The sequence below is a fragment of the Scleropages formosus genome, chromosome 17 (genome assembly GCF_900964775.1).
Source record: "Scleropages formosus chromosome 17, fSclFor1.1, whole genome shotgun sequence".
Classification (NCBI taxonomy): Eukaryota; Metazoa; Chordata; class Actinopteri; order Osteoglossiformes; family Osteoglossidae; genus Scleropages; species Scleropages formosus.
Window position 1 is genome coordinate 6,779,391 of NC_041822.1, and position 14,243 is coordinate 6,793,633.

Here is a 14,243-nt window from a genome sequence, read left to right on the forward strand (position 1 = left end):
TGGGAGGTGAAATTTTAACACTTTATTTTCTGGGCTTTTCATAGAAAAGGGCAAATCTAAAAATCACAAAACAATAGTTTCTACTCATGATTCGTTGCTCTTCCTGCTCATTTTTTTCATGTTATGGAAACTTCTTGCTGTCATTAAAGCTTACTGAGTCGGTGACTAATTTGACACATGTATTTCTGCACTGTGCACAGAACATACAAGCCACCCATGATATATGTAGCTGCACGGTCATGGGATATGGGTATGGTCTGTAAAGGTGTTACTTCTGATACTTCTTAATAAAGGACAGGTACTCCTCCACGTCATCTGATGAGCCAACGATGAAGGGAACGCGCTGGTGCAGGGCCTCGGGCTGCACGTCCAGAACCCTCTGCGTGCCCGTGGTGGCCAGGCCCCCTGCCTGCTCAATGAGAAATGCTATGGGATTGCACTCGTACAGGAGCCTTAGCTGCAGGAAGAGAAACGATGAGAGGAAGGGTAAGACACCAGGGATTATATGTCTTCACTTTCCATCTCAGTGATACTGTCAAGGTGATGGACCAACATGAATGAGTCTGCAGAAACTCCGTAACGTGATGACAAAGCAACTTCACCTATTACTCAAATTCCAGCTAGCGAAGCTTCACCGTGTTCTGTGCTGCCATCAGACTAAGACCAATATTTCAACTTTTTTGAATTTTGAAGAATGAAACGTAATTGGTTGCCCGTGTGTTGTAAGCCTTGACATTAGTTTACTCAATGTTTCAAGGGCTCTGTTTGTACCGTCTAAATGAAAGGGTAATAACAGCGTAGCACTAAATAAAAGGAGGTCACCAGAAATTAGGTAATACCCAAGAGTAAAAGCCAGTGATGATTAAAGTCCAAGACAGCTCTGAAACTCTGAATCGAGCATAGGAAGGCAGTACATTGACCCTTTAAAACAGTAATTTGGTTGACACAAGTCCAGAGAAAGAATGAGAAATGTGTACTTTTACTGGACCGCTCCCTGGCAGTTCCTATTAACATTGTTTTTACTGTACCTACCGATAGTTTCAAATTGCATCATTCGAAATGTGTTCTTAGCCCATTCTTATCTCCCTTTTCACTTTGCAAAACACCACAGGCAATGTTTGAATGTTAAAAAAAAAAAAAATTAACTTTAAAAAAAAAATCACAAACCTTTCCTTTCGGGCTCTTCTCGTTGGCAGGATACATGAAGATCCCTCCGTATGCAATGGTGCGGTGAATGTCAGACACCATGGATCCTACATATCTGGCACCATAAGGTGCGCTACCATCCTGCAAGGCAGCAGAGGTTGGTTTCACACACTTCCGTAATTTAGTACAACTTGTTTAAACAATCTTTTCCATGGTAAAACCTGAAAGATTATATTATTTTGCATTTCTTTTTTGTATTTCAAATATTGTACCTAAACATTCACAAGCGTGTAGAAACCATTCGGCACATTATACGGCATTGTTATTTTTGTTGTGATGGAACATTTCATCGCAGTCATTGTGTAAGTATGGATTATTTGGTAAGGATCAGACTATCAAAACCAGTAGGCTTCCGTGGCTGGTGTCAACTGACTGGGGATTTAACTCTTCTGGATTAGACCGCGTCGTGTAGGACACTGGTTCCAAGGATCAGACTAGCTGGAAAAAAGTCACTGCAATACCTTGGTCTCACACTAACTTTACATTTTCACCTAAACTGTGTAAATCAGCTAAATTCCCACCACACAATCTATGTGTGGGTTTTACAAAGGTTAAGACCAAGTGATATAATTACCTGGGGTTATTAGCTTCCAATGAAAGAGCAAAGTTCCATTTATCCTCCATACTGTCTTCTTGTTGCTTTATTTCTAAATTCTGCATTACTGAAACCATGTTTGTGTCCCCATTCTTGCCATCATCTCCCAATATTACAAGATTGTGCATCTGCAGTCGCATTTGTTCCCAGGATGGAATTCAGACAGACCTGTGGTGTCCATTGTAACATACGTGATAGTGTGAAGCAGGGGCTATGTAACCAACACAACTCAGTTTTTAAATAGGTGGAGTCATGAATTATACTTTTAATTCCATTCTAAAATGGCATGTTCACACCTTGGCACCTATCACAGCCAGGAAAGGTTGCCATACTGCTAGATTAAACCGACGGAGCCGATTACATTTTTCCTTATCTGTGTCAGTATGTGTGGACTGAGATATGTAGGAAAAGACAATTGTGCTGGACTTCGGTTGTGTGTATATATGAAACGCAGTTCAACGGTTCGCAATGTTCTAGCACAGGTCACAATGGTTTCATGAAGAAAGTTACCATGTGACTCCTCAGATGTTGATGTCTGGATTTGCTGAACCAGCTCGTAGCCAGGATGTGTTGTTTGTCTTGCAGTGATGCATCATGTGAAAATGACAGTCATGATCTCCCTTTATGATTTTGCAAAGACAGCAGTGGTCAACAGTATTAATTTTGTCACCTTTTTTGCAAGAGTCAGTCAGTACGTGGCATGTGACAAGTTGAGTGTACTCAAGAATCATGAGTCTGCATCCAAATCGCTCCTTCTGTTTATGTCACGCACTTTTTGTGTTGTTCTCGGAGATGCATGTCACTTTGGAGAAAAGCGTCTGCTGAATGACTAAATGTAAATTCAGTCATTGCATGTTCCCTAATTTAACCTTCCGAACAGAAGTGAAACTGGAAACATGTCAGCAAAATAAAAACGGCTTACTTTTAACTAAAATTATCTTCAAGCAGGCTTGTAGTTTTGATAGTGAAACTCCTCTATTGAAGCGAAACCGCAGAAAACCATTTCTGGATGTTGGTCTGTGGAAAGAAGTCATACCTCGGGATATTTCTTGTGCTTTATGTATTCATTCACTGCTGGATCAAAATACTTGGCATAACCTTCATTGATGCTAAAGATCTTCCCCTTCTTCTTGATCTTCACATTTCTCTCAGTTAGAATGAACTCGCCTACAGCCTGAAAAGGAAGGGGATCGTCTTTCAATACTTTACATCTCTTTAAAACCATAGGCTACAGGGCTTTCAACTGTCTGTGGCAGCACTATACTGTAAATTAGCTGCTTGCTTTGTTGAAGTTGCTACCACTTACGGTATATGGGGCCATTTCATAGGCAGCAAAATAGCCCCCAATCTCATTTGGATTGAGAGCTTTGTACGGCTGCTTACCGGATCCAACATGAAAAAGTTGACGCCAGCACCAGTGCTGAGCGCCACCAGCGTGGCGCTGCCGTAGAGGGCGTAGCCGGCGCACACGATCTGGTTACCAGGCTGCAGAGCGTCCTTCTCGCTGGGCTCACCTTCCAATGCCTGTTTTTAGCCACAAAGCCAGGGCTGACTTTTCAGCATATTCAGAATATTCAGTGCTTTCAGCAGAAGAGCAGCAAGTAGCACATTTTCAGGGCTCTTTCCTTACAGTGGTAAGGTCTCTGGTCTGAATCCCACAGTTGCAGCAGTGCCCTTAATACAGGCATTAACCCTGAACTGATAAACTGGTAAAAAATAACTTTTATAAATGGGTTAAGAGTTATGGAATTGAGCATCTGACACTGCAAGCTGTAAAAAAGGTGTGCAAAATAAAGCTTACTAAGAATTCATGGAGGGATATGAAAGGAAAATACAAAGGTTCAATGGTCTTTTCACAGCTCATGGTATTGGGTTTCGTTGCGAGGAGCCGTGATGCCATGCGCCACCTCGCCCCCTCCCGCCGCCAGGTATACATAGCACCCGACCCCCATGCTGGACCTTGCAGGTGGTGGGCCCACATGCCCCCCCACGATGCCTCTTCGGGCTGAGCCCGGCCGGGCTACGTGGGCTGCCCGGCCACCGGGCGCTCACCTAGGAACACTACCCCCAGGCCTGGCTCCAGGGGTAGGTCCCGGTGACCCTATTCCAGGCAGAATAAACGTTCTCTTGTTTACTTTCTTCATGGAGGTTTTTGGATCGTGTTAGTCTGGATCTTCACTCCAGACCTGTTTGCCTTGGGAGACCCTACCAGGAGCATAATGCTCCCAGCGACATAGCTCTGGAGATCCCTAGATCAGGCAAGCCCTTCCGCCACGCCAAGGCACCGCGATCCTTTTAGGACAAGCGGGACAGAAGATGGATGGATGGACAGCATTAGGTGTCTGGAATAAGTCATATTATGCCGCTTTATGTCACGTCTACATTTCAAGACCGACTTTTAACCATAAAAATTCAGCAATGGCCTGCTGCTCACCGGTCCATGTAGGTACGGTATTATAGGGGCCCTAAGGCCCGAAGCTTACAGGTATATCATACTACGGTATTCTGGTTACTTTTCCCAGTGGGAAGCGAAGAATGTATTGTTCATCACTAATATACAGTAGTACAATTTGTGAAGCGCAAATCAAGAAATGCTTAACAAGTGTAGTTGACTGTTGAGCGAGTGGGGCTTTGGAGAACAGCTGACGAGCAGCGCTACTTTTCTTCACTTTTCTCACGGAGCTCAGTCATCACCCCAGGCAGGTAAACTGTGCAGAACACACAGCCTTTGACTTTGAAAGCCACACTTTTTCTGTTTTTCTGTGTCAAATGCACACTGAGCTCACGAAGCATGCAAAACGAACTCGGGGCCCAGCGCGCGAGTGTTGCCTCGCATTGCGTCATGTGGCGTTGCGTTGTGTAGCGTCGCCGCGCCTGGTCACGTGCACGGAGCCCCACCCGTCCCCGCGTGCCCGGCTCGCGCGTGCGGCAACACTCACCTTGCGGTAGATGGCGAAGATGGTGCCAATGGGAGCCAAGCAGTCGATGTTGGAGGAGCCGTCCAGGGGGTCGAAACACACCACGTATTTACCCTTTGTTTGACAAAACATGTAAGAGTAGATGACAGCGGTGCTTTCGAGTCTTTATATCTTCCAGTTTTTATGCCACCTAGTAGTATTCAATTAAACATACATTTTAAATGCTACAGTTACACAGTAGCCATGCCATGGTGGCCCAGAGGGACGTGGTTGTACTTTACTGAGTCTTGTTGTATACAGCCTTGCGCTATTAGAAAGCATTATTATATACACTCCTCAAAAAAATTAAAGGAACACTTTTTAATCAGAGTATAGCATCAATTCAATTAAACTCCTGGGATATTGATCTGGTCAGTTAAGTAGCAGAGGGGGTTGTTAACCAGTTTCAGCTGCTTTGGTGTTAATGAAATTAACAACAGGTGCACTAGAGGGGCAACAATGAGATGACCCCCAAAACAGGAATGGTTTTACAGGTGGAGGCCACTGACATTTTTTCCCTCCTCACCTTTTCTGACTGTTTTTCACTAGTTTTGCATTTGGCTAGGGTCAGTGTCATTACTGGTAGCATGAGGTGATACCTGGACCCTACAGAGGTTGCACAGGCAGTTCAACTCCTCCAGGATGGCACATCAATATGTGCCATTGCCAGAAGGTTTGCTGTGTCTCCCAGCACAGTCTCAAGAGCATGGAGGAGATTCCAGGAGACAGGCAGTTACTCTAGGAAAGCTGGACAGGGCCGTAGAAGGTCCTTAACCCATCAGCAGAACCGGTATCTGCTCCTTTGTGCAAGGAGGAACAGGATGAGCACTGCCAGAGCCCTACAAAATGACCTCCAGCAGGCCACTGGTGTAAATGTCTCTGACCAGACAATCAGAAACAGACTTCATGAGGGTGGCCTGAGGGCCCGACATCCTCTAGTGGACCCCGTGCTCACTGCCCGGCACTGTGGAGCTCGATTGGCGTTTGCCATAGAACACCAGAATTGGCAGGTCCGCCACTGGCGCCCTGTGCTTTTCACAGGTGAGAGCAGGTTCACCCTGAGCACATGTGACGGACGTGAAAGGGTCTGGAGAAGCCGTGGAGAACGTTATGCTGCCTGTAACATCGTTCAGCATGACCGGTTTGGTGGTGGGTCAGTGATGGTCTGCAGAGGCATATCCATGGAGGGGCGCACAGACCTCTACAGGCTAGACAATGGCACCCTGACTGCCATTAGGCATCGGGATGAAATCCTTGGGCCCATTGTCAGACCCTACGCTGGTGCAGCGGGTCCTGAGTTCCTCCTGGTGCACGACAATGCCCGGCCTCATGTGGTGAGAGTATGCAGGCGGTTCCTGGAGGATGAAGGAATTGATACCATTGAATGGCCCCCACGCTCGCCTGACCTAAATCCAATAGAACACCTCTGGGACATTATGTTTCGGTCCATCCGACGCCGCCGGGTCGCACCTCAGACTGTCCAGGAGCTCAGTGATGCCCTGGTCCAGATCTGGGAGGGAATACCCCAGGACACCATCCGTCATCTCATTAGGATGCATGCTTGACAACGTCGGGGAATGCTACAAGCACGTGGGGGCCATACAAACTACTGAGTACCATTTTGAGTTGCTGCAATAAAATTTGAGCAAAATGGACTAGCCTGCCACATCATTTTTTCACTTTGATTACCGGGGTGTCCTTGAATTCAGCCATCTGCAGGTTGATAATTTTCATTTCCATCAAACGATGTGGCATCCTTTCGTTCCTAACACATTACCCAATCCATATCAGTATAGATATCCAGCATGATTTTTTTCCCCATTGAGACCTGATGTGTTTTCAAAGTGTTCCTTTAATTTTTTTGAGCAGTGTATTATAATCACGTACACATAGTCTTTAATTACTTCACACCATAGTCTGCCATTATGTGCTGTAACTTTTTTTAAAACAAAAACCCTCCATTTCAGAATGGATCGATGCTCCCCCTAGCGCCCGTAAGGCGTATTGCGTACCCTCTTCTCCGCTGGTATGATGATGGCGTCCTTGTTTTCCTCCGAGACCAGCACACACGTGCTGTAGGACGCGCGCAGCATGTTTACAACCAGGTCATTGGACAGGACGTCCAGCTTCTTGACGTCATCTCCGGTGACGTTTACCGTGCCAGCCAGCCCCTGCCTGCAGCGGGGAGAGAAGCGCGAGACAAGAAGGGCTGGAAAGTTCGTCAAGAATTAATATGTTTCAGGCCAGCTGGCTTTTCCTCTCAATACGTTCTTCCAGCCTCGCGCATGTGCTCTAATCTTTTTTCTTCTATATTTTGCAACATGATTGATTGATTTATCTGCGCCTACGCGTTTTTGTGAAGTTTTGATACGTAAAAGCCAACGCAACGTTACCCCCCATTACGTAATTTTTGGTCAAAGTTATTAACTTAGCCTTAGGTACTCAAGTTTACTAAACAGGCTTATTTTCACCAACAAATTTTGGTCAGTGACAGTAAATGATAAAATCAACACAAAATCTTTGGTATTTTTGTCAGTTGGTTTTTCTCACACGTGACAGATGACATGAGACTCTGTAACTACTTGCATTTCTAATATTTATGGAAAAAATGAATGACGCGAAGGTCGTGTTGCGGATGTGCCGGAATGCAGTTCATAATATTTTTAACGGGTTGCATTTGTCTCATAAGACAGTGCTTTCATTCCGTTTGTGCGAATTTACTGCCACGTGAAACACAGGAAGCCTCTCCATTGTTCAGCTGCAGGCCTGAAGCCACGCCCCCTGAGCAGAGCCATATGCAAAGCAGCAGGACTTACAGGTGAGCGAGGCCAGCCTTCCTGACTGCTGATGAAATGGCCTTGATGGCTGTCAGGATGGAGTTTATCAGCTGGGTGAGCTCGCCTGTGGCTCCTTTAGCCTGACGTCCCGTCTCCATGACGAAGCGCGTCAGGGTCCATACGTCCACATCGAAAGGTGATTGATCTGTCATCTTGGGGAAGTGGTTCCTTCGGCAGCGCGGCTGGCTGTGGTGGCAGTAGTGTCGTCGTCGTCGTCGACAACAGGCTTTGAGCTCGGCGAGGGCTTGGCTGCCTGGCTTCAGAACGAAATAGGGGCTGAGGGCCAGGAGTTATATTTGAATGTTGGGGGGTTTCAGGTGTCAGCAGGGTCTCGTGTCTTGTCATGCAAATCAGCTGCGGGGCTACCGAATGCTTTCGTTGGATCGATTAACACATGCTTAGCATCCTCAGGAAATATGCTGAAGCAGGCCTTTAAATATGTTTTGCATTGTTTTTGTTATTATGTAGTAGCTTGTTTAGGTTTCAATGGATTTTTTTTTTTTTTGTTTTGCCTCTTGCCGTTAAACACCCCATCATCAGTAAGCTGCTCTTCTGTGCAGTATGGACGCTTCCTGTTAGGATTGTCACTCCAAGATCGTTCTCAGGTTTCAGTGGTCAAACTTGCACTGCATCTGACCTTTCACTTAAAGGTTGCCACTTCTCGATTTAGAATCTTGAACTTTACTCTATATCAAAAGCCCTGCTGAAAACCACTTTAGATCCTGAGATGGGGATAACTTAGGAAACAATATATTTGCCACATTCAATTGATATAGATACATTTAGACGTAGAGGGTATGGCATCACATTAGCTGGGAGAAGCTGGTAGTGTAGTTGTTAGAGCTAATGCTTTTAGACCCAAAGGTCACAGGCTTGAATCCCATCTCAAGCTGTAATTTTCCCTAAATTGGTCCAGTACAAAAAAAATTACCCAGCTGTATAAATGGGTAAATAATTGTACGTTGCTTTGGAGAAAAGTGTCAGGTAAATGTAACCTTGGTCTGTTTCAGTTGTTTTAACACTGGACTAGAATAATTAAAACATTTTGGACATGTTCTTAAAGTTGTGTGATCACAGCAAAAACTTCAAGTTGGAAATTTTTTTTTATTGGCAACAATCATCTCCTTATTACAGACATACTGAAACTGCAAATATCATGTAAACAAAGGTAATGTTTGGTCATTTGGTTCTAACTGGTCCTTCTGACTATCTTATTGACAGTCCTTCTATTTAAGAAAATCACAGAAATCTGGTAATGATCCAAAGTGATTTACAATCAATTCTCTTCTGTAATGCACTGAAAAAAATGGAAATAAGGCCACACCTCATGATTTCCTGCTAACGGTAAACCTTTCTGTGTCATTCTTTGGTTAATACACAAGAGGAAACGTTCACTTCGTGTGCTTCTTGACAAGTGAGATGTACTCCTGCACATCATCCGGAGAGCCCAGCACCACAGGGACTTTCTGATGGATGGACTTAGGCTGGATGTCCAGCACATTCCCAGTGCCCGTGGTGGCCATGCCCCCAGCCTGCTCCATGATGAAGGCCATGGGGTTGCACTCGTACAGGAGCCTCAGCTGAAGGGAACGAATATTTGTAATGTGTGTGAGATTGTGTTCTCTGTTACACAACCGAATGATTACTGAGTGCCTTCTGCAAACCTAAAATTGCAAGGCCTTCAGTTGACAAGCGTACCATCTTATTCACTTGTCTTCCTTCATTAGGATAATTTTTATATGATCAGTCATCTTCTGGTTTCCTGCTCATTTCTGCACTTAAAACCACTATGTGGTCATACCTTTCCTTGGGGACTTTTAATATTGGCAGGGTAGAGAAAGATGCCTCCATACACCAGTGTCCTGTGTACATCAGCGACCATAGAACCCACGTAACGTCCTCCATAGGGAGCGCTGCCATCCTAAACATCAAGAGAACCGTCAAAGCCGTTTCAAGAGTAGCCATTCACATTCTGTTGAAAATTAAAATAGCTCCCCTTACCTCGGGGAATTTCTTATTTTCCAAGTATTCATTCACAGCAGGGTCAAAATACTGGGCATAGCCTTCGTTGATACTGTAGATCTTCCCCTTCTTCTTTATTTTCACATCCCTGTCCACCAAAATGAACTCCCCAATAGCCTGAAAAGAAAAATGAAATATGTAATGGTTTGTAAGACTACATGGTATACTGTACTTTTCTGCACAAACTCCCATTCAATGGCCTAATAATCCCCACAAACGTGAAAAGTTTGTCATCTTATCATTCACCAGCACGCTGAAGAGCTAGATAGGTGCTGTAAACACTGTGGAAGTGAGTGGTTCTACACTCCTTTTTGGCTGCATTTTACGACATGGTAGGAACGCAGATTGATCTTGCATTTGTTCCACAACTAACAAATTTTAGAAAAGAAATCAGTGGAAGAAGTATACTAAAATAAGCTGTCTGATGTACCTTTGAAAATTTGTAAGCCAACCACAGGAAACACAAGGATGCTGTATGTATTAACACATAAGCAATGTTCACTCTTCTTTTTCCATTTAAATTCTAAATTACCGACGAATTAGGGCACATTTCACGTAAGTCACAATGCAAGTAACTATGAAAATGTAGCTGTTGGTCATGCAGAAATTCCACCTGCAGTTTAAGGTTTAACTTTGACATCCTTCAGCAAATCTTTTGATTTCAAACCTTCACTCACAGGGTCCAGCATAAAGCAGTTGACCCCCTGGCCTGTGGAGAGGACCAGCATGGTGGCACTACCGTACAGGGCGTACCCAGCTGCCACCATGTTTCTCCCTGGCTGCAAGGCATCCTTCTCACTTGGCTCCTCGCTGCTTGTCTGAAAGAGAGATGTGCACATAACATCACATGGGTTAGTGGTTAAGAACTCATCTTAGAAGTGATCTTTGCCTTACGCCTTTGTTCCGCGCTCTGTGTCACTGTGTGAGAAGAGCTCTGAATAAATTACACTGAACTCAATTGAATTGAACTGAATCCCAGCTCCAAGTCATACTTTTCGATAGATGCCAAAAATGGTCCCAATTGATGCCAGGCAGTCGATGTTTGATGAACCATCCAGCGGGTCAAAGCAGACAACATATTTTCCCTAGAAAACAGAAAGCATGAAAAAAGTGAAATGTGAATGAGATGAAAATGGTTACGCTTTAAGGAAAAGTTCCAGAATTCACAGAAAAACCTCTTTTCTTCACTGTTTTTAGGGATGGCATCAATCCCCTCCCCCTGTCAGCCTCTCACAAAGAAGCGGTCATCTAAGAGGTCATCTAGTTCTGTTTTTCCTCCACACTCACTCTCTTCTCAGGCTCCACGATGATCGCTTTCTCGTTCTCTTCCGACACCAACACACAGGACGTGAAAGACGACTTGATCATATTGACCACCAGGTCGTTGGACAGGACGTCCAGCTTCTTCACCTGGTCTCCAGTCACGTTGGTGCTCCCAGCAATGCCATACCTGAGAGAAGGAGGAGGCGGCCTGGCTTATCTTGTCTCTTTCTGAACAATTGCACTGTGCACAAGGAAACTAGTGATTTATTGAGAAGTGACATGGAAAAGGAAAAAAGGTGCGCAATTCAAGCCCTAGAGCTGTGTGGCCCTCCGACATACAGTAGAGTACAGAACAGCGCAATGGAAACCTCTCTCTTACTTGTGCTGTAACCCACAAGTGCACACAGTGATGGCGCTTCATGTGCTCCTTTTTGCTCCGATTGGATATGACGCTAAAAACAGGTTCTATTAATACATCCATTTACACTGCGATCATCTCTGGACACAAAGCGTATGTTTATAGGCTTCACCAACAACTGTTTGCACATTTACACCAAATCACACAGCAGCTGAATGTGATGATTAATGAGAAGATAGCAGTAACACACACACACACACACACACACACACACACACACACACACAGCCAGTGTCAACAGTAAGGATGACTGTGCAAATGCATCTGTGGTCTGAGCTCCTCCTCATCTTTCCCACAAAAACATCTGAGGAGGAGTTTGTGGTGAAAAGAGCTCAAATGTTAAGGGTTGAGAGACGGAGACAATGTGTGTGTGTGTGTGCGTCCAGTGAAGGGGTCTTTAATGTACTTACCTCTGAAAAAGTCAGTATGTGTGTCATGCTTTTCTGTACCTTTAGAGAGCATATGCACGTTTGCATGCTCTACCTGGGCGCGCACACAACGGGTTAATTTCTGTCACAAATAATACTACGCAACATGCTTTTCGACTCATTTCAAAATATTCATAAAAGAAAACGTTTCAAAATGTTTCCACTTGGATCGCGCAACATTATGATAATCGATGCCATGACGCTGACTCGTACCCCAGTGGGTTTGTTGGTTCGAATCCCACTCCTGCTCTAGAAGCTCTGGGATTGCAGTACTGTAGTCACCCTGAGACACACACACACATTTTCAGAACCGCTTGTGCCATACGGGGTCGCGGGGAACCGGAGCCTACCCGGCAACACAGGGCGTAGGGCCGGAGGGGGAGGGGACACACCCAGGACGGGACGCCAGTCCGTCGCAAGGCACCCCAAGCGGGACTCGAACCCCAGACCCACTGGAGAGTAGGACCCGCTCCAACCCACTGCGCCACCGCGCCCCCCCTACCCTGACACATAACGTGGTAAATAACTCTACACAGAGCGTGCAGCCACTCTGGTTGGCGGGGGTGCGGAACGGGGGTCCGAGCCCAGACAAGGACAGGAGGAGCACCCCCGCATCCCTCTCTCTCTCTCGCTCGCTCTCTCTCTCTCTCTCTCCCCCTCGCTCGCCCACCAACGCTCCAGCCGAGGCAGCGTCTCTGCCCCGGAGCAGCGCGCGCCCGCCCGTGCGCGTCCACTTACAGGTTGGCGATGCCGGCCTTCCTCACGGCAGAGGAAATGGCCTTGACGGCCGTGCACACGGCGTTCAGGAGGGTCGTGAGCTCCCCGGTGCCCTTGGCCTTCCTGCCCTCCTCGAGCACGAAGCGCGTGAGCGTCACCACGTTGGTGTCGAAGGCCGCGCGGTCCGACATGCTGCTGCTGGCGGAGATACGGAGCTCAGTGCTCTCGCGCGCACGACACAGCACACAGAAACGCACACTCAAACACGTTCCGAACTGAAACGCGGAACTGCCTCGAGAGGGGTGTGTGTGCGGAGCGGAGCCAATCGGAGCAGTGCACTGGAGAGGACACACACATATTCTGTGTACAGCGAAACAAAGAAAGAAAAAAAGCCTTTGCTCCGAGCAAACATTACATTTACATGTATTCATTTAGCAGACACTTTTCTTCCAAGCGACGTACATCAGAGCAAACCAGTTGTGCTTCACATTAACTTAAAGAGAAAGAGGGATATAGTTGCAGAAACTGTGATTCTTACGACGTAAAACTTAGTTTGTTTCTCTCCACTTTTTACGCACCGACGTTCACACGACGAGTAGCCGGTGCATAAAACTGCACTTCCTACATTTTTTCAGTATAAGGTACACAAACACTGACATACAATAGAGGAGTAGCGACTGTGTGTGTAAAGGTTCATCTGGGGATCATAAGTTACGGTGCATGAACTTTTACACCACATGAAACTGCGCCTGTTTTCGTCGAGAGAGAGAGCCTCCGCCATAGGCTCCGCACTGCCAGGACCCTGACGAGGACAAACAGTTGTTCATAGACCTGAGTTCTGAACCCAGCATTTTCGTCCTGCATTTCAGCTTATTCCACTGTGCGTTTGCAGTGTAGCCCCACACACGCACAGTCTCACGCACTCTGTCCCACACACACACACACTAGGAGCAGGTTAGAGCTACAAAACCACTTGCTTGAAAACCGGAGCCTCTGGTTCCATTCACACTTGCTCCTCTGCAGTGACCTGATCACCCGGGCTTTGGCGACGGTCACAGCCCTCCTGTCAAACTCAGCTCACAGAAACAGAGCACGGCATGGTTTCCATGGTAAAACAGAGTACAGGAGCAGTGTACCATTCGTTGCTTTCTGTAGCACAGCTCTGGACCCCACGTGGATGCTCGGAGAACCTGCACACCTTGAGTCGGGTTCCGACCTCTGCCCAACACACAACTCACATCCTGGGGCCCTTGCATTACCACGTTTTTACAGAGTTTTACACACTTGCGTAAGGCAGTAGAGCTGTTTTCAAAATGATAATGCAAACTACTGTATATTTCAGCACTGATAAATACTACAAACTAAGCGACTTTACAATGTGTCCTACTGTGGGTCAGTTGAGAAGCAGCAATGTGTGAATAATAAGTACAGTAAAATATCAGTGACTGAAAATGAATACATTTCTCTGCATATTTTGGACAGCAGGTGGTGTAGTGTTCTAGGGTTGTAGCCTTGTACTCCAGAGGATTCTAGTTCAAATCCCACTCGTGCTGTAGTACTCTTCATGCAGATGCTTACGCTGAACTGGTACAGTAAGAATACCGTGCTGTATAAATGTTTACATAGTTACAAAGTTGCTTACGTAACAATGAGGGAGCAAGCCTGGGTAATTACAAGGCAAATAAAAGTGAGTGTGTGAAAACACCTTTGAAACACCAATGTGTACAGGGGACACAGGATCCTGGCAGAGGTGCAGGGCTGTAAAAAGTACAACATAATTCATTTGCAACAGCCACAATG

The 14,243-nt window shown here is 45.9% G+C and overlaps 2 protein-coding genes across 2 annotated transcripts; both read right to left on the bottom strand.

Moving 5' to 3' along the window:
* Positions 1–7,873, bottom strand: fbp2 (fructose-1,6-bisphosphatase 2). The gene is made up of 7 exons (XM_018758944.2): positions 7,575–7,873; positions 6,771–6,933; positions 4,741–4,833; positions 3,185–3,325; positions 2,838–2,975; positions 1,168–1,287; positions 1–457 (listed from the first exon to the last, which is right to left on the bottom strand). Exons 1-7 carry the CDS (start codon positions 7,745–7,747, stop codon positions 269–271), a joined length of 1,017 nt encoding a protein of 338 aa, XP_018614460.1. The 5' UTR covers positions 7,748–7,873; the 3' UTR covers positions 1–268.
* An 806-nt stretch (positions 7,874–8,679) lies between these two features.
* Positions 8,680–12,723, bottom strand: fbp1a (fructose-1,6-bisphosphatase 1a). The gene is made up of 7 exons (XM_018759017.2): positions 12,465–12,723; positions 10,905–11,067; positions 10,610–10,702; positions 10,295–10,435; positions 9,597–9,734; positions 9,397–9,516; positions 8,680–9,175 (listed from the first exon to the last, which is right to left on the bottom strand). Exons 1-7 carry the CDS (start codon positions 12,632–12,634, stop codon positions 8,987–8,989), a joined length of 1,014 nt encoding a protein of 337 aa, XP_018614533.1. The 5' UTR covers positions 12,635–12,723; the 3' UTR covers positions 8,680–8,986.
* Positions 12,724–14,243: the final 1,520 nt, after the last annotated feature.

Coding starts and splice junctions, on each gene's coding strand:
- fbp2 (XM_018758944.2), bottom strand. CDS start 7,747: ATGACAGATCAATCACCTTTCGATGTGGACGTATGGACCCTGACGCGC. Junction 4,834..6,770: donor TCATACCAGCGGAGAAGAGG/GTACGCAATACG, acceptor TGTCAAACAAAG/GGTAAATACGTGGTGTGTTT. Junction 458..1,167: donor AGAAGAGCCCGAAAGGAAAG/GTTTGTGATTTT, acceptor CTCTTCCTGCAG/CTAAGGCTCCTGTACGAGTG.
- fbp1a (XM_018759017.2), bottom strand. CDS start 12,634: ATGTCGGACCGCGCGGCCTTCGACACCAACGTGGTGACGCTCACGCGC. Junction 10,703..10,904: donor TCGTGGAGCCTGAGAAGAGA/GTGAGTGTGGAG, acceptor TCTGTTTTCTAG/GGAAAATATGTTGTCTGCTT. Junction 9,176..9,396: donor TTAAAAGTCCCCAAGGAAAG/GTATGACCACAT, acceptor CGTTCCCTTCAG/CTGAGGCTCCTGTACGAGTG.